Source organism: Leptodactylus fuscus, chromosome 6, assembly GCF_031893055.1.
Source record: "Leptodactylus fuscus isolate aLepFus1 chromosome 6, aLepFus1.hap2, whole genome shotgun sequence".
NCBI lineage: Eukaryota > Metazoa > Chordata > Amphibia > Anura > Leptodactylidae > Leptodactylus > Leptodactylus fuscus.
Genome location: NC_134270.1, coordinates 8,306,544 through 8,330,709, shown reverse-complemented (window position 1 = coordinate 8,330,709; position 24,166 = coordinate 8,306,544). Strand labels below are relative to the sequence as shown.

Sequence of the window (24,166 nt, the reverse complement as noted above, 5' to 3'; positions counted from 1 at the left end):
GTAGCAAAAATTGTGGGTGCACGTAACCCCAATATATTCTTTGAATTCCCAGTCAGAAACTGGCACTATATACCAGTAGCAAAAATTGTGGGTGCACATAGCCCCAATATATACTTTGAATTCCCAGTCAGAAATTGGCACTATATACCAGTAGCAGAAATTGTGGGTGCACATAACCCCCATATATTCTTTGAATTCCCAGTCAGACAATGGCACTATATACCAGTAGCAAAAATTGTGGGTGCACGTAACCCCAATATATTCTTTGAATTCCCAGTCAGACAATGGCACTATATACCAGTAGCAAAAATTGTGGGTGCACGTAACCCCAATATATTCTTTGAATTCCCAGTGAGACAATGGCACTATATAGCAGTAGCAAAAATTGTGGGTGCACGTAACCCCAATATATTCTTTGAATTCCCAGTCAGAAACTGGCACTATATACCAGTAGCAAAAATTGTGGGTGCACATAGCCCCAATATATTCTTTGAATTCCCAGTCAGAAATTGGCACTATATACCAGTAGCTGAAATTGTGGGTGCACGTAACCCCAATATATTCTTTGAATTCCCAGTCAGACAATGGCACTATATAGCAGTAGCAAAAATTGTGGGTGCACGTAACCCCAATATATTCTTTGAATTCCCAGTGAGACAATGGCACTATATACCAGTAGCAAAAATTGTGGGTGCACGTAACCCCAATATATTCTTTGAATTCCCAGTCAGAAACTGGCACTATATGGCAGTAGCAAAAATAGTGGGTGTATATAGCCCCAATTCTATTGCTAGGGGACTTGCAGGGTATTTCTGAGGTGAAGGTGGGGGGGCACACCGTTGGAACGGGGATTTGGGGTGTATATATGGGGTATACGGGAATACACTGTCAGTGTATTCCATTCCGGATCCTGGGAAAGCTGGGTTGCGGTGATTGAGCCCGTCAGTGCCACGTTACACTGACAAGCTTCTCCCTGGAATTGAAGTTATATGTGAGCCCAATATATTCTTTGAATTCCCAGTCAGACAATGGCACTATATGGCAGTAGCAAAAATAGTGGGTGTATATAGCCCCAATTCTATTGCTAGGGGACTTGCAGTGTATTTCTGGGGTGAAGGTGGGGGGGGCACACTGTTGGAACGGGTATCGGGGGTATATATCGGGTATACGGGAATACACTGACAGTGTATTCCATTCAGGATCCTGGGAAAGCTGGGTTGCGGCGATTGAGCCCGTCAGTGCCACGTTACACTGACAAGCTTCTCCCTGGAATTTAGCTCTTACAAGAGCTGTTGGTTGTCTTCTCCTTCCTATCCTAGCCTGTCCCTGCCTACCCAGAATCTAAGCCCTAGCTAACTGGACGGAAACCTCCGTCCTCGGTGAATTGCAAGCTCAGAATGACACGAACCTGGGCGTCGCTGTTCTTTTAAATTAGAGGTCACATGTTTTCGGCAGCCAATGGGTTTTGCCTACTTTTTTCAACATCACCGGTGTCGTAGTTCCTGTCCCACCTACCCTGCGCTGTTATTGGAGCAAAAAAGGCGCCAGGGAAGGTGGGAGGGGAATTGAGTAATGGCGCACTTTACCACGCGGTGTTCGATTCGATTCGAACATGCCGAACAGTCTAATATCCGATCGAACATGAGTTCGATAGAACACTGTTCGCTCATCTCTAGTGACTATGATGTCACCTGCTGGGGTTATTTAATGCTGACATAGGTGGTGGGATGTTATTCTCATAGGCCACTTTGCAGGGAGAAAACAGGGAGGAACCGTCCCAAGGGAAGAAGCCTGGAAGGAAGATAGGTAAGTATGATGGAGTGGATGGGGAGGAGTAGCAGTTCCGTTTACCCATTTCTGGAAATGGAACATCACTACTACTCCCCCCCCATCCACGCTGGAAATGGGGAAACGGATAGTCAATGGATAACCAGCAAATGTCCCTGGGGCAGTTAAATGACCGCCCCAGGGATATGGGTAAATATACATTTTTAATAAATTATGTTATTAAGAAAGTAGGCGGGGCAGGATGTGTAGATTACTGTAGGGATTAGTTTTTATCCCAGACAACCCAGTGAAGTCCAACCTATAACCTACATTGTTGAGGAACAGAACCCCATGAGACTGATGCCAATTGTCTAAGACTAGTCTGGTATTCCACTGGACCACTCTGCTATTCTAATGGATCATTCTGCTACTCTTCCAGACCTTCCCAATATAACAATGGACCACTTTGCTAATCTGCTGGACCATTTGGCTATACAGCTGGTCTAACCTCAATGCACTGCTGGGCAAGCCTTTTATATTGCAGACTTAGCTTTGCTTTACCACTGGCCTAGCTCTCACACACCCAGGGCATTGGGAAACACCCAGGGTATATGCCATTGGATACTAGGTCTAGTGAAATTTTTTCAGGGAAGGGTGAATTCTTAGTATCATAGTTTCACATACTAACAGACTTTGGTATTGGCTGATCCAGCCCGGTTGTGCGAACTCCATGGGTCACATGGCCACACTGCAGCTCAGCACCATAAAAATGTAAGGAGTTAAGCTGCAATATCAAGCACGACCACTAGACAATGTACGGCGCTGTGCTTGGTAAGAAATGAAGAGGCTGCAGCAGTACAAGCAGGTAAACTATGGGGGTTCCAGGTATCAGTATTTCAATCAGGTTCCGGTAATTCAAAAAGTTGCAGAACTTTTCAATAATTCAATAATAAGTAAAGTCTTTCCTTGGGGATCACAAAACCTCTGAAGAATGTGTCCTCAGGCATCTTGTGAACAAGAGCCATTGGAGACAGTTCAGCTTTCTTATCTGATCCCCTTATGGAAGGAGGCCACTGCCAGGCTACTTTAGTGGTGGGTTTGTTTTCAAGAACAGAAGAATCGGGCAGGTGGATTTCAATTCTTTTATCCCTCAACATCTGCCACCAGAGGTGTTAGAATTTCTCCAAGGATAATTCCCAATAAACGCTGCAAGGGTAAAGGAAGAAAGTGAGAGTGAGCCTTAAAACTCGACCCAATACATGTCCCTACCTATTTGCCGCAACTGTCCTAATGACAGGGACAACTGGATGACAAACCCTACCCTAGATAAGTGAAACACAAAACAGAATAAGACAACACAACACATAAGAGGAGTCAGCGTGCCAAGGGTCAAACCAGAGAGACATAACTGTACCAAATCGCAATCCAAAAGAGTAGACAAAAAGGCCAAAAAACAGAGGTCAATGAATACAAGAGCAAGTGAAAATGCTTCGCAAGGTCAGAGACACAATAGCCAGCAACCATGTGTGGGCGGAAGGCCAGTTTAAGGAAGTCCAGAACCTGCCCCAGGCTTGATTGGTAAATAATCTGTCAATCACAAGCACACAAAAGTTAACCCTAACTGTGCCAACACAGAATGACAAGAGTCTGGGAGCAGGTAATCATGAGTGGGCACTCCTCCGGTGCTATACACGGGTGTGGACATAACAGGGAGAATTCTGGAAGACCCCATATACTTTAGAAGGTCAGTCAGTCCTGTCTGATCTGTCGACAATCATCTTTTGTGTATGGGTGTTAGGATTGTGCAGTAACTGCAGCCATGATATGGGCGTCGCTGTCTGTTCCTCTGCACAATCCAGGGTTGCAGGGGCTAATCTGCCTTGCAACAGCCGGGCATGGTCGACTGGTTGATCGACATGTATGTCGACCAATAGACGCTCGGATTGGGCAGCTGGGCTATTTGCTGGTGACCGCCCCTTGCCTTTATGAGGGGGCTGGTCTGGACGCCCAGCGCTCTAAGATCAAATTCAAATCCTAATCTGTATTGATGTGTGTTTGGTGCTTGGGTTCCAGCCTGTCTACACTTAGTGGCCCTAGTTAGAAATATCCACTTAGTCAGCAATGCCATTTATAGTTGGGCAGCATGCTGCCTTGTGTGTGTGAGTGTGTCAGTCAGTATTCACACTGACCAGTTGTTAGGCTGTAGCTGCATTGGGGGTTGGGTGGCTGGAAGCACACAGGGTTTGTTGGTCTCTGGCTAGTCCAGGAGTGCTGGCTAGCCAGTTAGTTATTTGTGCAGCTGCTGTGACTGCACAGGGCTCTGTGAAAGGTAACAGAGCACACCTGGTTGTTTAATTTAGCTGGCAGTGACAGTAATTGTTAGACTATGTTCACACCAGGTTGTTTAGCAGTCAGTAGCTCAGAGGGCTCCGTAGGGTTTAGTTTTTTTTTTTTTTTTTTAATAAACCCTGCTGACCATAACAGTATCTTAGAGTCAGAGCCCCGCCGCAATATGACTTCGTCTTCACAAGTGGCGCGTCTTGTCAATAGTCTGAACACACGCCTGGGCGCAGTGGAGCAACACTTGCAGCAATCTCCACCAGCTGCCCCAATTAATTTTTCTGACCTATCTCAAGGGTTAGTTCAGGCTATGGCTCAATTGGTTGGTAGTCTGCCGACCCCTGGAGCATCACCGTGTCCTCTCCTGCCTCCGGAGCGGTATGCGGGTGAGCCACAGGGATGTCGGGGATTCATTCACCAATGTAAAACATACATTGAAGCCTGTCCCAGTCTCTTCCCAGATGAGAAATCTAAAGTGGCCTTTGTGGTTTCCTTGCTCACTGGGAGAGCCTTGGCCTGGGTCACCCCGTTAAAAGAACGGGATGCAGTGGACCTGGCTACACTAGCCGCGCTGTGCGCTACGCCTGGTGTTTCATGGCCCAGTGCCCCAGTCCACCTTTGCCTCTCAGCTCTTACGTTTAAAGCAAGGCCAGAGCTCAGTAGCGGACTTCGCTATCGAGTTTTGCATTTTGGCATCCGAGCTGGATTGGCCAGATAAGGTACTGGTGGCAATCTTTTGGGAAGGTTTGTCCTCAAATATAAAGGATGAACTAGCAGGCCGAAAGCCTTCTACCTCCCTCTCTGCCCTAATAAATTCAGCTACTCGTGTGGATACACAGTTGTCTGATAGGAGAGTGGAGTGGGGGCTCGAGCGTAATCATATGTCACAGAGGGGGGTCATAAAATCTACCACTGCCTCCCTGTTGAGCAGTCCACGGAACCTATGGACACCTCCCGTGCTTCCACTCCTGGTGGCAGCAGGAGTAGGAAAATCAGGGGGGTAATTTGTTACCGTTGCAACAGGCCAGGGCATATTGCTCTTCAATGCTCGACTCCACTGGAAAAGAAGGCTAGCCAAGTGTTCATCGGGGGTGGGTTACTTGGTACACAAAAGTCCCATAATCATGTCCATTTCCCAGTAGCCCTTAAGCTGGGTAATGGTTGGGTAAATACTAGAGCAATGATAGACTCTGGGGCCATGGCAAATTTCATGTCAGCCAAATTCGCCCAGCAGAATGGTGTGCCCATGAGAGCTCTTAAGACCAGCTCTTAAGATGGTGTGCCCATTAACATTACAGTGGTAGACGGGTCTCAGATTCAGCTGCAGATACGATTTGAGACGCCACCGTTGCTTCTGAGGAGTGGAAAACTGCATACAGAGAAGCTCTCTTTCCAAATCTTGGAGGGCTTATCTGATGCAGTAATGCTAGGTCTCCCATGGTTATGTTGGCACTCACCAGTCATAGACTGGAGGCAAAGGGAGATTAATAAGTGGAGTCCTGAGTGCAAGGGAAGGTGTATGGAGGCTATACCATCTGCCGTTCCTCCAGTGAGGCCTTCAAAGCAAGAGGTCTTACCGCCTCAGTCTGCAGAGGTCTTTATTGTACACACTGCTGGGTCTTTGGTAAAACACAGACTTGGAGTATACTCCACTGACCTGTTGCTAAGGGCAAGGGCAACGCCACGCAGAAACAGGAGGCGTAAATCTGAAGGAAAGTCTCATTGTCCCCTGCCATCTGGTGCCAGCCAGGGTTTGCGCCTGCAAGAAATAAGTAGGGAAAAACCAAACCTTAAACAGAGTGTAGGCACAGTATGTGGGCAGGATATTAGGACTGAACTTTCGTACTCCCCTGACTTGCCAAGTCCTGTGGTAGAGTTACCAATTAATAAAGCTCCACGGCTTATACATTCGGCCATTAGCCAGGCCAAGGGCAGGAGCAGAACAACAGCTGATAGCAGACATAGGTCAGGGACGGAACTGTCCCCAAGGGATTATGTCTGGCTCACTCCTCGCCATTTTCGTCTCCGATCCGGAGACACATGGTGTCGTTGCGCCGTGGAGGGGGGGGGTACTGTTAGGATTGTGCAGTAACTGCGGCCATGATATGGGCGTCGCTGTCTGTTCCTCTGCACAATCCAGGGTTGCAGGGGTTAATCTGCCTTGCAAAAGCCGGGCGTGGTCGACTGGTTGATCGACATGTGTGTCGACCAATGGATGCTCGGATTGGGCAGCTGGGCTATTTGCTGGTGACTGCCCCTTGCCTTTATAAGGGGGCTGGTCTGGATGCCCGGCGCTCTTGTAAGGATTGGAGTCAGGGTCAGGCAGTGCAAAGTGACACAGCTGGGAAAGCAACACTGTGCAACTAATGACAAAAGGGGTCGTAGGCCCTGCGGCTATGACTATGCTGTAGTATCTGAGATGAGGCAGACCAATGCACTTCCTAATTGAAGTGCGCCTACCACGACTCCTTACGCTTCTATCCCGGTGGCTAGGATAAGGGAAGAGGAGGCCCTGAAAGTGCTAGGGACTGGAGTCACGGGGGTCACACCTAAACAGAAAGCACAGTGTAAATGCAATGCAAGACAAAAGACTAAACAGCATGGAACCGGGGAGGACCACAAGTCCCAGCAAGACACAGAAGAGAAGGCGAGGTCAGACGAGCAAGAGGTCGAGCCAGGAGATAATAATAAAGGTACCAAATCAAAAGACAAGGGAGAGTCAAAAATACAAGCCGGGATACAAACCAAGGAACAGACCGAATACAAACAGACAGGGAATCAGACTGAGCAGGGGAACCAGGAAACACAAAGTGAATGGCTGGCAAGGATCCATGCCTGGGTGGGGTTTAAATAGCAGCAGAGAACACACCTGATGGCTAATGGCATGGAGACTGAAGGCAAGGAAAAGATTAACCCTTAATGACCTAAGCACACCCAATAGAACTCCTAACACGTCTCCCAGGGAGACGCCGCGCAGCAAGGAGACCGCGGCGACTCCGTATCCTGACAGCTCTAAGATCAAATACAAATCCTAATCCTAATCCTAACCTGAATTTATGTGTGTGTGGTGCTTGGGTTCCAGCCTGTCTACACTTAGTGGCCCTAGTTAGAAATATCCCCTTAGTCAGCAATGCCATTTATAGTTGGGCAGCATGCTGCCTTGTGTGTATGAGTTTTCAGTCAGTATTCACACTGACCAGTTGTTAGGCTGTAGCTGCATTGGGGGTTGGGTGGCTGGAAGCACACAGGGTTTGTTGGTCTCTGGCTAGTCCAGGAGTGCTGGCTAGCCAGTTAGTTTATTTGTGCGGCTGCTGTGACTGCACACGACTCTGTGAACGGTAACAGAGCACACCTGGTCCTTTTATTTAGCTGGCAGTGACAGTAACTGTTAGTCAGTGTTCACACCAGGTTGTTTAGCAGTCAGTAGCCCAGAGGTCTCCGTAGGGTTTAGATTTTTTTTTTTTTTTTTAATAAACCCTGCTGACCATAACAATGGGTTGGTTTAAAAATTATTGGTCATAAGAAATACCAGAAATATTTTCTTGTCTTCGATCAATCGATCAGGGTGATGACATTTTAGAACTGAATGGACAATGGGTCAGTTGTGACTGGCAGAGGAGAAACAAGTAGAGAGCTGGATTAACCAAGCAACAAAAGAGTATGATCTGGATGAGGGTTTTGACTCCAATTTTTGACTTGCTGCTGAGGATTGAGTGTATTGAAGAAAGGTTTTAGAGGTAGAGTCAGAAGGAAGGGACAAGGACTTAGATCTGCAGTTTGAGGCAAAATTTTAGGTTGTTTTCAGGCAGCAGAATTGCGAGACTTAGGAAATATAAGCAGGCACAAGAATATGAGAATCTTCGACAAGGGTCAGATTGAGTGTGGTTATACGTCTGTCAGAACATCTACAGAACAACAGTTGTTGTGGGCTGTATTTGGTATGTAGTGGCCAGTTCTTATCAAAGAGGTTTAAGCAAGGACAACTCAGTGAATATAGGAAACTTAATGATATATCTTTTCTGAAGAAAGTGTTTCTCCTGCTATCTGCTTCTCTCCTGCCTGCTAATCTGCCCAATTCACTGCCAGATCCATCTTCATTAAAAACCGGCTACAGTTCATAGGAGTCTATGGAGCAAAGAGAGCAAAAGGAGAAGAGGAGCGAGTGAGAAGCATAAACTTAGACAGACTGCTGCAGGAGCAGTGAGACATTTATCTCACTGAGCTTTATTCACGTTAGAACTGCTACAATCTGTTATAAAACTGCTATAAATCTGCTACATATTGTGCCCATATATGCTTCATATTCACGGGGCTCTTCCTCTCTCCTTAGACTTGTATGTAACCTGCCTGTGAGCTCTAGCCCGTATTCACTAAAGATGGGGTTGAACATTGAATTAAGAAGTTTCACAGGCAGGAGAAAGAAGCTGAAAATAGAATTAAGGAGCATTTTACTCTGATAAGATATATTACAAATTTTCTTATCTTCACCTAAATTATTCATTCCACAAAATGTATCTATTTTTAAACCATTTTTTTATGCCAAATACATTTTCAAAGGTTTTTTTTCGGACTAAATCCTGCAATTTCCACCTTGGCCACTAAGCCTAATAATATACCGACACCTGTTAATTCTGTAGGGAGTTTTCTACTCAGCAGTCACCTCATTTACATCACAGAAACTATTAGGTTATCAGTTATCACCTCTATAGATAACACCACTGATCCATCATTACACCCACTACTGACAATAGATGATGTCACAGCTTATCTACTCTCCCTCCCTGCACTAAGCAAAGAGCACACTTTCCCATAAACCTCAATGAGTTCACTCTAGTCTATTGCTGTCTATGGCCTGTTATTAGAATAGAGGTAGCTTGGCTGTCCAGGATTACAAACATATGTCTGTTTTGTTCCAAACTCCCCTCCTGCCCATCCTTGTCCACAAGTTGTGAGTATTGAAACGCAACCTCATCCACTTCAATTGTCCTGAGCTGCAATACCAGATGCATTCCATAGATAGGAGAGGGACTAGGGATAGTCAGGTTTTTATGTTCGTCCTCACCAGGCCATATGTAAATGAGAGAACTTGATTGTTTTCATAGGACCATGATATGGTTGCATTGTAGGATCCATGTTACTTCTGCAGCACCTCAACCTTCCACTTTTCTACTGATCCAAATGGAGATCACCAAATGGTTCTAGTTCTAGGAATCCAGATTGCAATGAAGTCATCTTAACTACCAGTCCTTGCAATCAGAACTTCAAAATGGATGACAAGTGGCACTTGCCTATGCTCAGATCGGAGAGCTTGGCTATATTTAGACTCCGATCTCAGTGCTAATTATTGGTGTTTATTCTCTAGTTTGGATCCTATTAAACAGCCCAATATCTAGGGCAATAATTATCAGCAAGTGCTCCTAGGACTTGTATTGATTGGCTGATTTGCAGGATACAAGATGGAGATCCTTGGCTTTGCTCTTTGTAATTGCACTGTCGATAGTCCATGCAGCCCATTGGGGAAGGAACGACTGCAGTAGAGATAATTCCTCCCCTATTTGCTTTGCATCAGCCCTTGTAATTAGGCCAATGCATAAAAGTTGCAATTAACATGAGTCCCATTGACTGACACTTTAACCAGCCAAGGTGTGGCTGTCTCAGACTTAGACTTGTTGATTCTTCAGTATATCAATTTCTACTTTATATAGTGACCCAATGTATTTGGCTCTATCTCCATTAGTGAACTCTTGGCTTGTCTCCTTACTTTTATAAACTATCCCCTATGGTTCTTCATACTCAGCTCTGCTCAACCTTCTCTACCATATTCTTGGATTGGCTGACCATACTTCTGTTCTCCATCCGATTGTTGTACCCTTTCCAGTAGATCAAGACTTTTTACATTTGTTGATTCCCATCTTTAATGTACAAGTGCTTCACTACATAAAACAACTGTAGACGTGGGGAAAAGTGTCAATGATGACTAAAGACAAAGAAGTAGCCATTGGACCTGATACAGGTCAACCGTTGTTATGGTTCTGTGTATATATATAAGTATTTTTTTTTTAAACTACAGAATCTCTTAGCTGTAGAACACTTCAGCGAGGTCCACAGGCCCAATGGTGGGCGGCTGTATGTCTGAACCCAATGTGAACTACTGCAGAACACTGCAGCCTTAACTATATGTGAACTACTGCAAGACACTGCAGCCTGGACTAAATGTGAACTACTGTAAGAAACTGCAGCCTTAACTCAATGTGAACAGTGTGTACTGTGCGACACTAAATGTGAACAAGGTGCAACTAACACCCTGCCAGTTTAGCTCACTGGCCAGGTGCACCAGTACAAGTGAAACACACACGGCTGCCAAGGGTTAACACTCACCCCAGGCCAGCAAACACATACACTTTCCCCTGCGACACCTAGGGGCCATCATGGAAGTTTTAGAACATTCTCCTGCACACAGCTTGGAGTCCCCAGGGGAGTTTGCTTGCTCCGGCACACAGCTTGGAGACATCACACACCCATGCTCCCGCAGACAGCTGGGAGCCATACATGAAGTCAGACAGTACACATAGGCTATCTCAGAGACCATACCTGCTGCAGATCTACAAGCTGGAACGGCGTCTACCGCTCCTAGCCCTAGTGTAGATCTAACAGTTCAGGGTTTACAGGTCCTACCTAACAGCACCCAGATTGAAGCAGAGAAACCCCACACAGAGGCCTAGTCTGACAACCTGCCTGAATACTGGAGCCTATCCCTGACTACTGTCATTCACTCCGTGGACTTGGAGGAAATTTTAGACAAAGTGTGAGCACCCGGTGGGCGTCGGCTCACACTATTTAAAGGGAAGTCCCTCGCCAATAGGGGCGGTGATGATGACCTCACCGCTCATGCTCAATAGGGGAGAAATGGCACTTAGCTTGTGAGCAGCTCCAATACGTCTGAGCATGCTCAGTAAGGTGAAAGCTGGATGGTTAGACTGACCCGCAGGTGGCGCTGTGCGCTATGATAGCAACCTGTGGGACCCAATCCTAACAGTTGTGTTGATACCTCTAGCATCAACAGCTGCTAAAGGGACAAGAAGAAAAACAATCAGGCATGCTACCAACCAAGAGCCCAATTTTTCTTACCCTTGACATCTGCCATCGGGGGTGTTAGAACATCCCATACACAGTAGAAGGTGGACCAGTCTCACCACAAATGGCGAGTTAGTCCAACAGTAATCTCATGTCTATGGTTAGTTTATAACCAGAGCCCATTGATGGTGGATTTTAGTGTCTTGAACATAGTCGATCTTACTACATGTATCGTCTATACCCTTGATAAGGTGCTCAGCTTCTTCTTCCACTCTTTGTTCCATTAATCTGTTTATGCCAAAATGTCTTAATGCCAGAATAGCGAATTGTCTCATGTGTCAAATAGGCGGATCAAAAGCCTATACAGTGGGATACGCTGCACTCATCTGTCGTATATGGGACAAGTAATCCCAATGTATATAGAAAATGTATGTATGTAGACAATAATGAATGGTAAGATTATAATTAATATATATCTATAGTGCAGTACTCGATTCCAGCACCAATATTAAAGAGGGATAACACCGCCTTTATAGTGGACCTCCAATTATAAAACAATTTCTCATAAACGAATAGTACACGTGAACATAAGAAAATTTGTAAAGCGAATTTTTAGGTCTGGGGACAAAAATGGCCTGGGGGAGGTACAGAAACAGCTAAGACAACTGATCAGAGAAGGGAAAGCCAACTACAGGCGGAAGATGGAACTACAGATGGGGGAGGGTAGAATCTCGAAGGTGTGGGACAGTCTTAAGGCTATATCTGGACACAAACAAAAGTCTGGCCCTCAGATAAAAGGTAACAGGAACTGGCTTAACGAGCTTAATCTATTCTTCAATAGATTTGACTCCAAGCCAACGCTCTCTTCACCAGCATGTCAGTCAACCCCCCTCCCCTCACACACCAAGACCCAACCCCCACCGACCTGCAGTCAGCTACAATCTGACTATCTGATCCTCCAGGAATCTCAGGTGTGTAGGGAAATCAAGAAGATTAAACCAGACAAGGCTAGAGGACCTGATGGAATAAGCGCAAGAGTTCTTATAATGTGCAGTGACCATCTGGGTGGCATTATTACGCACATGTACAATATGAGTCTAAAGCTGGGAGAGGTACCTCAACTGTGGAAAACATCTTGTGTGTTACCAGCCCCAAAGAAACCCAACCCGATGGGTTACAATGACTACCGACCTGTAGCACTGACATCCCACCTGATGAAGGTCTGGACCCCCTCCAGTTTGCCTACCGGCTGGGCATTGGGGTAGATGACGCCATCATCCACCTTCTTCATAGAGCTCTCTCTTACCTGCAGAAACCCGGGAACACTGTGAGAATAATGTTCTTTGACTTCTCCAGTGCATTCAACACCATTCAGCCAGGGCTACTGAGGGAGAAGCTGAACCTTGGTGGTGTGGACCATCACCTGTCCAACTGGATCATAGACCACCTGACTAACTGCCCTCAGTATGTGGGAGCCCAGGACTGTGTGTCTGACACTGTGATCTGTAGTACTGGGGCACCACAAGGTACAGTTCTTGCCCCATTCCTCTTCACACTGTACACTGCTGACTTTAGGCACAACTCCTCCAGCTGTTACTTACAGAAGTACTCCGATGACTCTGCTATAGTCGGCCTTATCACTGATGGCGACGATAGGGAATACAGAGCTTAAACCGGGATTTTGTTGAACGGTGCCAGCAGTACCACCTCAGGATTAATGCTGGGAAGACCAAGGAGATGGTGGTGGACTTTAGTAAACGGAGAAGTGCTCCGACCCTGGTGGAGATCCAAGGGACATGTATTGAGATAGTCAGGACTTATAAGTATCTGGTTGTGCTCCTCAATAATAAACTAGACTGGGCTGATCACCTGGAGGCGCTGCACAGAAAGGGCCACAGCAGACTCTACCTGCTCAGGAGGCTGAGGGCCTTCGGAGTCCAGGGGCCACTTCTTAGGGCCTTCTTCAACTCTGTGGTTGCTTCAGCCATCTTTTTCGGTGTGGCCTGCTGGGGGAGCAGTATATCAACCAGGGGTAGAAATAGACTTGACAGGCTGATCAGAAGGGCCAGCTCTGTCCTGGGGGGACCCCTGGACCCAGTACAGGTAGTGGGTGACAAAAGGACACTGTCCGTGGTGAGCTCCATGTGGGAGAACAAATCCCACCCCATGTATGGGACCTTGATGGGACTTGGCAGCACTGTAAGTGACCGTCTGCTTCACCCCAAGTGTGAGAAGGAGCTATGGCAGGTCCTTCCTTCCCACTGCGACCAGGCTGTATAATCTACATCATACCAAGCAAAGATCACTCCACACAGAGAACTAATGATTATGACCATGAAGTCTTCTTTCTTTCTCTTCTGTTCATTAGCTGCTATGGACTCCTAGTATATCTTCTCTTCTCAGCTTATGTGTGTCCTGTAATATATTACTGTGTATTATCCTGTGTCTGTATTACTATGCTGCTTTAACATGCTGAGGGACTATTAAAGGATTATCTTATCTTATTAATCAAATATGTCTCCCTTCCCACCTTTAAGACTAGGCTACATTTTACCTAGAAATGTATGTAGAGGAGGGGAGGAGGAGGAGGAGGCTGGAAAAGACACAAATAGATGCAGATGCTAAACGCTACACTGTGAGTCAGGAAACTCTTTTAACACTGTCAAGTCTCAAGATAAGACTTTCACTGCAGAGAATTAGGAAATAATTCAATTACCTCCTCCTCCCCCTCCTCTCTCCATAGACTTGTATGTTTGGTATAGATTCAAGACAGACTCTATGTAAATAAACAGCCTGAGTGAAAATAAGGAGTCGCAGAGCAGCCTAAACAGTAGAGAAGGAACCATATTTCTTAACCACTTCCGGACCGCACATAGACTATATACGTCCGGATAGTGGTTGCCTAGTTCTGACAGGATGTACTGGTACGTCCAGTCAGAACACAGTGGCTGCACAGAGATTGTGCAGCTACTGAAGCTGGGAGCTGGCTGTAACTTCAGCCGGAGCTCCCAGAGAGAAGACAGGGAAGATTTATTACCTCCCCTGCCATCTCGATCATACAGCGCTCAATGAGCACTGTATACACAGCTATGGATGCTGCCATAATTCAGCTGCCCTCTGACCCAGCGGTCATGTGATCCACCGGGAGCACCGTCTTACAAGAGCTGCTGGGTCCCACAGGACCCCAGATCAGCTCAGTAAGCTGTCTATACAGCGTACAGGAGGCTGGATTTCTCCTACAACTGGGGTTAAATGTAGCAGCCTCAGTTATAGGAGAAATCAGCCTCCAGTACAAAAAAAAGCGATCAGATGTCCCCAAAGGTCTCTTATCACCTTTAGGGGACACAATCTGGAAAAAATAAAAATAAAAAATAATATATATATATATATATATATATATATATATATATATATATATATAAATAATAAAAAAGTTTTTTAAAAAATGTAAATAAAATAATAATAAAAAATTAATAATATGCTAATAAAACGCCGTTATTAAAGGTTATAGCCCCACCCCCGACGAAACCATACAAAATAAATATTACTGTAACAGAGAGGAGAGCCGCCATTTTGCCCGGGATCGCTGGCTCCTGGAGCATGCTCCAGGGCTGATGTCCCGTTGCCATGACAGCCGGGAGCCTGTATTAGGCTCCCAGGCTTGTCTGCAAATCCTCTCTTTTGCAGGCTGGTCTATGCAGCCTGCAAAAGAAAGGATGATTTTTTGCAATGCATTGCAATGCATTAGCATTGTAATGCATTGCATTAGTGATCAGATCCCCTGGGGTTCAACACCCCTAGGGGGTCTAATAAATGCAAAAAAAAAAAATTAAAAAAAAATTTTAAAAAAAATATAAAAAGATATAAAAAGTATTAAAAGTTCAAATCACCCCCCTTTCCCTAGAACACATATATAAGTAGTTAAAAACTGTGAAACATATACATGTTAGGTATCCCCGCGTCCGAAATCGCCCGCTCTACAAATCTATAAACATATTTTTCCTGTTCGGTAAACGCCGTAGCGGAAAAAATAGTCGAAAGTGCCAAATCGCCGTTTTTTCACTGTTTTGATTCTGATAAAAATTTGAATAAAAAGTGATCAAAGCAAAAGCATTTCCCGAAAATGGTAGAAATAAAAAGTACACCCGGCCCCACAAAAAAAGACACCCTATGCATCCCCGTACACTTATGTATAAAAAAGTTACGGCCGTCGGAATATGGCGACTTTTAGAAAAAATCTTTTTTAACACAGTTTTGGAAAAATTTTTAGGGGTCAAAATGTAAATAAAACCATATAAATTTGGTATCCCTGGAACCGTACTGAAACACAGAATATAGGGGACATGTAATTTTGGCTGCACAGTGAACGCCGTAAAACCAAAGCCCGTAAGAATGTCGCAGAAATGCATTTTTTCTTCAAATCCACCCCATTCTGAATTTTTTTCCTGCTTCCCAGTACATTATATAGAATAATTAATGGTGGCATCATGAAGAAAAATTTGTCCCGCAAAAATTAAGACCTCATATGGCTCTGGGAGCGGAGAAATAAAAAAGTTATGGGGTTTAGAAGGAGGGGAGTCAAAAACGAAAAACGAAAATCAAAAAATGCCATCGGCGGGAAGGGGTTAAGCAATATATATTACAAGGTTTCTTATATTCATTTATGAAAATGTGTATTTTTGGAGGTATGTTTCTACAAGAGGTTGCAATTTGATCATCACAAGAGTTCTCATATGTGTTCAAAAGTAAACGCTGGTCAGCAGGTGTGAACACAGTCAAGCAGTCATTAGCTCTAGGGCTTTACTATTGTCTGAACTGAAGCAGAAAGATGGGGGGTAGGGCGTGCAAATAGATAGGAAAGAAAGTGCAAGAAGTGAAAGGGTTCTTATCAGATATTCATGTATTTACTGCTGTCCTCCACACTACAAACATGTCCAATAGATAACAGTGGTAGAACTCTATGGCAAGGTCAGATAATGGTTAATCTTGAAAGGAGCAGCTTACATGAACCTGAGCTTAGTCAATAAGACAGTGCACAGAGTTGCTAGATTGACTAGAAAGCCAAAGTTCATATAGATGGGTAGCGCACAATCCATGTGGTTACTTGATGACCTCCAACTTGTTGTTAAGTTCTCAAAGTGTCTGTTACTGATAAAGGAACTGATGTCAAACAACAAGACAAGATGTATTTGGACTAAATTTGTATTCTGAAAGAGATTCGTTGATTCGTTGATTTATCCCAATACACCCGCCCCACCCCACCCCCACCTTCAACCCCACCCCCCCATATAGCGGTCACCAACGAAGAGAAAGATGAGACTCCATGGACTGTTATAACCCAAACCACCCCCCCCATACCCACCACCCACCCAACCCAACTCCCCCCCCCACCCCCCACCCCGCCCACTTTACTAGCTTTGGCAATGCCAAATACCTATTCGGACGTGCCAATAATGCATTTTTTTATTTGATTTGATTCTGTAGATAATCTGTTTTCCATTATTCCAAACAGCAGCACAACACTTGGGGTTCTCCTGCCCTGTGTGCTGTTTAGAACGGGTGGAACTTTTAATTAAATACAACGTCCACTATAATTCACACAGAGTAACGCCAGGCGTCATTTGTGTGTAATTTGTGTGTCTTTTACGGCCGTCATAAAACGTTTACATAGAGTTCTATAGGAAAAGACGTCCGTAATTTACGGCCGTCATTTATGGCCGTCATTGTAATGACGGCCGTAAATGACGGCCGTAAATTACCGATGTCTTTTCCTATAGAACTCTATGTAAACGTTTTATGACGGCCGTAAAAGACACACAAATTACACACAAATGACGCCTGGCGTTACTCTGTGTGAATGGAGCCTTATAAGAGGTCAGAGAACTCCCCCCCTCCTGTGTTAGTAATTAAGCAAAGAAAATAATAAAGAAACATAATAACAGATTGTGCTGCTGTTTGGACTAACGGAAAACAGATTATCTACAGAATCAACTATTCCCCTTATGTCCAACAGCAGCACAACATGTGGGATGTAGCATGAAGACCCCTAGGGAGGGCCTCCTTGACACACTGGCGACAAAACAGATCGCCCGAAAGCAGTCGCCTCCGAGCTACGTAAATCTAATCTATAATACTTAATAAAGGTCGACTGAGACCTCCAAGTGACAGTGGCACAAATCTGTTCTAATAAGACAGAGCACTTTTCTTCCGAAGAGGCAGAAACCACTCTGGTAGAATTTGCTCGCACAAATTCTGGAGCAGAGAGCCCTGGGAGGAAAAAGAGACAGCAATGGCCGCCTTTATACATATAGCCAGGGAACCCTTACCACAACCGGAAAAATTGATCAACGGGTTTTCCGATTTCCTAAAGGTAGTTGTACGCTGGAGGTAAATGCATAAGCTTCTTACCAGATCCAGAGAGTGCAATCTCTACTCCTCTGATGAGGAAGGAAAAGGAAAAAAGGGCCGACCGAGAAATAACCTGGTTAATGTTAGAGCTGAAAGGTAGCTTAGGAAGAAAACCGGGAAGAAATCTTAACTGTACCCTGTCTGGGAAAAAGAAAATATAAGGCTCTGAGGCAGACAAAGCTTGTAGCTCGTCAACCCTCTTGTCTGAGGTAATTGCCAGAAGGAAAGCCACTTTACAAGACAAAAATTTGAAGTCCCCCTCCTCCAGAAGCTCAAAGGGAGTCCCACAAAGACCAACCAGGTGTTACGGTTCTGTGTATATATATACATTTATTTTTTTTTTTTAAACTACAGAACCTCTTAGCTGCAAGACAACGAGGTCCACAGGCCCAGTGGTGGGCGGCTGTAAGTCTGAACTCAATGTGAACTACTGCAAAGACACTGCAGCGCGGTACTTAATGTGAACAGTGTATACTGTGCGACACTCCAGGTGAACGAGGTGCAACTAAAACCCTGCCTGAATACTGGAGCCTATCCCTGACTACTGTCATTCACTCCGCGGACTTTGAGGAAATTTTAGACAAAGTGTGAGCACCCGGCAGGTGTTGTCTCACACCATTTAAAGTGAAGTCCCCGCCCAATAGGGGCGGTGGCATGTCCTCACCGCTCATGCTCAGTGGGGGAGAAATGGCACTTAGCTTGTGAGCAGCTCCAATACGTCTGAGCATGCTCAGTAAGGTGAAAGCTGGATGGTTAGACTGACCCGCAGGTGGTGCTGTGCGCTATGATAGCAACCTGCGGGACCCAATCCTAACACCAGGACTGTAGAAAGGTCCCACTGAGGAACAGGGACCTGAACAGTTGGCCTTAGCCTAGCTGCCCCTTTAAGAAATGGAGAAATCAGAACATCCTGAGATAGACATCTGCCTAGGCAGGCTGAAAGGGCAGCTACATGAACCTTTAAGGTTGCAGGAGTAAGACCTTTATCAAGGCCATCCTGTAAAAACTCCAAAATGGTCTCAATAGAAGAACTAGACCTGTTTTTCAGAGCACCAAGTCATAAAAGTCTCACCCATCCTCTGTTAACTAATGGTTTTGGAAGCTGCTCTTGGACGGCTTCTGATAGTGCTCTAGGTCCACACAAGGATTGGTCAACTTCCAGGCTGTCAACCTCTTCCAGTTGAACCTCTTGAGATCCTGGCAGAGCCAGTCTCCTTGGGTTACCAGGTTCTGGATTAGGGGAAGCCTCCAACATGTTCCTCGACTCATCTGAATGAGTTGGGAAAACCATGCCCTTTTTGGTCAGAACAGTATGATGGCAATTACCGATACCTGGTCCTGTTTGATCTTCAGAGCGGGCACGAAACACCATAGGAATAAATATCAAATCACAGAAATGGGGAGTAATTCTGAAACTTAACTTTCAATATATTAAAATAAAATATCCTAAGCGTCCAAAATAATGACACTCATTGTGACAATTTAATATCTGCGCAGATAGGTTCAGTGATTAAACTAAGTTAAGAGCGATTTTACTTCCGCTCTCAGAGTCACTACTGTCAGTGTATCTGTTAGGGAACCCTGGAACGGGGACACAAGAGACAGTGAGCCCTAGGCTTATGCCCCCCCGCTCTCCCTTCCTATTGCCAGGCCCTATCCTACGTAATAGGCGGCAACCATGAGGACAGTCCCTCCCTGAGTATGTGACACACAAAACGCAGACAAGACGAACAACAACAATGGGAAGTCAACTTAGCCAAGGGTCAGTAACAGTCGGGCAATACAGTACCAAATCGGAGTCCAAAAAGAGAAGTCAGTGAGGAAAGCCAAAGGTCAAGTATAATAGAGTAATCAAAAACAGCGAAAGTCAGAGCAGGTATGCGCATGGCAATAGCAAGCGCTGGTGTGAATAGGAACCAAGGTTAAATAGGGAGGAAGAACCCGCCCATGGAGTTGACAGGAAGGCAGCTGTCAATCACAGGGCAAGGCCAGATTAACCTATAGAGGATCAGAGCAAACTGAAGGTGAAGGAGATGGGTGTGGTGGAAAATCAATTACCAAGGTGAAAGAATAGGGCAGTGTTCAGACAGAGCAAGGAGAACCAAACGAAAAAAAATCACAACTGAACACATCTCCTGCGCCGCAGCATGCGGCCGGATGTTACAGTATCCCCCTAATAAAACAAAGGACTTCTGAATCCCGAATAATGGAAACAGCGGAGACTTAAGTTCACGGGTGGTGAGATCAGACAATATTGCCATATAAGCCGTGATGTAAGCGGATTAGTAAATCTCTGTACTGTCAGTCCCTTGTTTCTCAACTATCTCCATGTCTAATAGACTAAGTACAAATAATAGGGTCTTATAGCTCAATTAATAAGCTCATTGCGTTTCCGAATTGTATTGCATTCAAAGGTTCATCAGGAGCTCTGTTGTGCGGTCTAACTAAAGGTTCAATTGCCTACTTTATGTCTACAAAGTCCCTTATTCATCAATGCTGCAAGCCCTAACAATTATATCTTCCTGCAGTTAAAACTGGCTCTGATGGTGAGCCCCGGTACTCTCAGTTCATAGCTGAGTATGATAATCTGTACTATTGAATGGAGCTTCATTACTGGTCCTTGCTGTTGAAGAAGATCTTTCATGTCCTTGGGCACATGCGGTTTTATATATCAGTAGAAAGACAACAGTGCGCTGAATTCAGTGCACTGTCGGCTTTCCTGTTATGTGCCCCGGGGCTGGAGATATGTGTGCCGTTACCGATGTCTGCCCACTGTCAGAAGGGCGTTCCTGACAGTCTAGCTGGGCTGTGAGGAACACCCCTCCTGACCATACTCGTCCATAGACTAGCTTCACAGCTTAGTGTCATCGATGGGCGGTAAGGAACACCCCCTCTGACAGTATAGAGCTATGGACGAGTACAGTCAGTGTCCAGCTAGACTGTCAGGAATGCCCTTCTGACAGTGGGCAGAGATTGGTGCCAATATCTCCAGTCCCCAGGAGTACATAGTAGCCTTACTTTGAAACAAGTATACTGCCAAGAGCCTGCAGCTAGGTGCACCCAACTCCACAGAAGAAGAGATGAGCCTGGGTTGTAGAGGAGGAGGGAACCTAATAGCCGCACAAATCCTCCCCATAGACCCCGAAAGGGTCCCAAAAGGGCATCTGCACCCCTCTATCCTTTTTTTTTCTGTAGATTGTGAGCACCATATAGGTCTCACAATGTACATTTTTTTTCCTATCACTATGTCTTTGGAGTATGGGTGGAAATCCACGCAAACCCGGGGAGAACATATAAACTCCTTGCAAATATTGTCCTTGGCAGGATTCAAACCCAGGACTCTGGCACTGTAAGGCTGCAGTGCTAACCACTGAGCCACCATGTTGCCCCACTGTGACACACAGTGACAAAAAACAATAAATCAACCCTTATGTGATGTAGACATTTTACAATTTTGTTTGCGTTTTTTACTCCCTACATTCCAGAAGCCATGACTTTCTCATTGTTCCGTTTCCATAGTCATGTAAGGGTTTGATGTTTACGTGAAAAATTGTACTTCAAAATGGTGCCATTTATTATTCTGTGTAATGTACAGGGAAGCAGAAAAGGAAAACAGAATCAGGTGAAATTCTCTGTCCTGTTTGCTGGGGATTCTAATATTGGCATCTCCAATAATTTGATACTTATCCCCTATTCTTGATCTTTTGTGGCACAACCCCTTTAAGAACCTAATTCCAGATAACCCCTTTAAAAGAATGTCATGATATGAACGATATAGCTTTTTATTAAAATGTATTAATACTGTATATTCCTGCTACGAGAATATCAATACAAAACTTTCAAGATTTGAATCTCCCAAAATGACAGATGGATTCCATGTTTACCCATAGTCATGTGGCTGTCACTTTGATGTTACTAATGTCTGTCTTCACAACATGACTTTATAGGGCAATTGGGAACGTTTCGATTTAGAAAGGATTTGGACCAAATGGGATAGGGTGATCTTTTCGATCAAATGGGACCTGAAACGAATTTCTGGAAATATTCTTATTTTTCCTAGAATTTAAGAAACGATGACGCAAAAGCTCAGTGTCACTTAATGTGAATTTTGATATCCCAATTCTATGTAGTTGTTTCATTTGTGCGCTGAATATGAATCATTCTTATGTGCGGGGATAAGCTCTCAAATCGTAAGAAAGTCCATTTTTTCTGAAGGCTCTTCTAAGAGTCCCAAGGTCGAATGTGTCAGATGGGTTTGCAGGTCTGAATGTGAACCTCTGAAGAAGAGCAGTGAGGAAGAGGAAGATTTCCATACGAGCCAGTCCTTCTCCTGGGCAGAGTCTTTTTCCTGTGGGAATATAAAAAAATGTTGTCATGTAACCTCCAATGTTTCTACCATGCCAATCATGCCAACCCTGAAAGCCACATGACCCTCTAGGACAGCCACAATACCTCTTATACTACCCATAATTGCAATGCCATTTCCCATGACAGACACAATGCTCCAATGAAATCCACAATATTCTTTATGCCAGCCATAATGCCCTTAAAGGGAGTGTATACTGCTGCATTGATTCACTTTAATGCCTATACTATTTGCCATGCCTCCATGACAGCCACTACGACCTCAAGAGAATCATAACGCCACCATAAAAGCCACCATAGCCTCCATGGCAGCCACAATGCCGTTCTTCCATATGCCCAGCCTATGTTTTCCTCCAATAATATATATATCATGGCAGATGGAGACAAAGAAAAAACAAACAGATATTCATCTCTCCTGGGTGTCTGGTTTTCTTTCCTGATAATCTTCACCAGCAGCTCTTGTGGCCTCTTCTGGTGTCTTCTTTGACATCAGGAACCTTAAGGTTACCGCATAAGCTATTATCATGATGCTTTGACACAGTACCAGGATGTCGGTGCAACCAATGTGACCACTGAGTCATCACAGGTGACCCTGACATCAGAGAAGATGGTGGAAGAAGCCTGAAGGAGATGACCGGACACTGAGGAGAGGTGAGTACCTGGGGTTTTTATTTTTTCCGCACCTTCCTTGGGCCTCCACTTACTATACTCTGGAGTCTGAAAAAGGTTTCTGGTTTGCTTTTTCCAAAATCAGTTTGACTTTTTGACTGATTTTGAAAGACTTGGAAGTTAGCGGATCACCCTCATTGCTCCAAACTGAGAGGGATTGTTTGTCATGAATCAAATAAATCATCCATCAAGAAATGTACCTGCTGAGAAAGGCATCCAGGCGTCATGAGTGCGGAACAATCCGTTCTGGTCCAAGAAGTTTTCTGGATCAAAATCATAAGGAGTCTTCCAGCAGTCTGGATCTGATAACACTGAGCCAATAATTGGGAATATGGTGGTGCCCTGTTGGGATATTATGAATTGTTGGATGCAACGTATCATGTGCTAGTCAAAGGAATGGTCATGGTTATGAGTTGTAATACCAGTAACGTCCAAGGACAAGAACGATGCTATTTGTGTTAACAAAGTAGACCCAATTTTCCTAAAATGATACAAGACTTGTAAAAGTAATATGAAACCAACCTTTGGTTGATGTAGACCCAGTGTACACCCTAGTTTATATAACCATCCATCCTTTGCTCTTGGTCAGTTAGACATGTAACATGTGTGTTTAGGGTTTAGTATGTGAGAAGCATTTTAGACGTGGCCTAACTGCTTTGGACTAGGCCTTTCAGCCTCTAGACCTACAACCTGTAGGAAAACCTAAGTTGATGCAGACTTTGAGAAGCCATTTGGGCAGGGATCAAGACCTGCTCAACTTTACAGGAAGATCTATCGAACCCCCGCTATAGCCCTAAAAGCCCATCACAATTTGTGTCTCCATTTTAGAAAATTAGAGAATGTGGACCTCATTTGTGGAAGGTGTTCTAAGCAGTCCTGGGATACCTCACGGCATCTGCTGCTCATTCTCCAGCATCTCCGATTGTCTTTGATCTCCGTCTGAGATATCAAGTACCCCAGGGTCACTGATGACGCCCAATTGCACAAGTTTCTTGACATTGTGAGGTCTATGATTGAAACCCAGTGATGACCCCGAGGCCTGTGATATCAGAAAAGAGACTGCAAGAGACCAAAAGAAGACTACCACACCAGCTAGTGAGCACTGGACTCCAAAGAGAGCCAAGGAGAGGTGAGGGAGAATGAGTATCAGTGTTTAGATTTTGTTCTGTCCCTTTCCTGAGCCTTCACTTATTATATTCTGGGGTCTGAAGAGTATGGAGACCCCAGTGTAGAATAATAACTCATAGGTGGTGAACCCCAATAATCTCAGGTTTAAATTAAAACCAATCGATCTCTACGTTGTGCTCATGAACCATAACCTTGAGACCACTGACCACCACCAACAAATTAAAAACTTTCACACAATGTATCAGACAAGTTGTTCATCCTTTTCACTCATGTGTTGTGTACATGTCAATGTACCATGGTTCATCCATATATAAGTAGATATATTGACTACTCAAGTGGTGGCTTTCTGAGATACAGATTTCAAAAATTTGCAGAGCTCTTCATTCATCACCAAGACTAAAAATAAGTAAAGTCT

The 24,166-nt window shown here is 44.8% G+C and overlaps 1 protein-coding gene across 1 annotated transcript in view; it reads right to left on the bottom strand.

The window, feature by feature from the left end:
* Positions 1–21,752: 21,752 nt before the first annotated feature.
* The window catches only part of LOC142210260 (cytochrome P450 2A13-like), a 40,770-nt gene continuing 38,356 nt past the window's right edge, over positions 21,753–24,166 (bottom strand). Inside the window, exons 8-9 of the mRNA XM_075279313.1 lie at positions 22,824–22,965; positions 21,753–21,937 (exon numbers count right to left, since the gene is read on the bottom strand). Of these exons, the coding sequence (XP_075135414.1) occupies positions 21,753–21,937; positions 22,824–22,965 (327 nt within the window). The remainder of the gene's footprint in view (positions 21,938–22,823; positions 22,966–24,166) is intronic.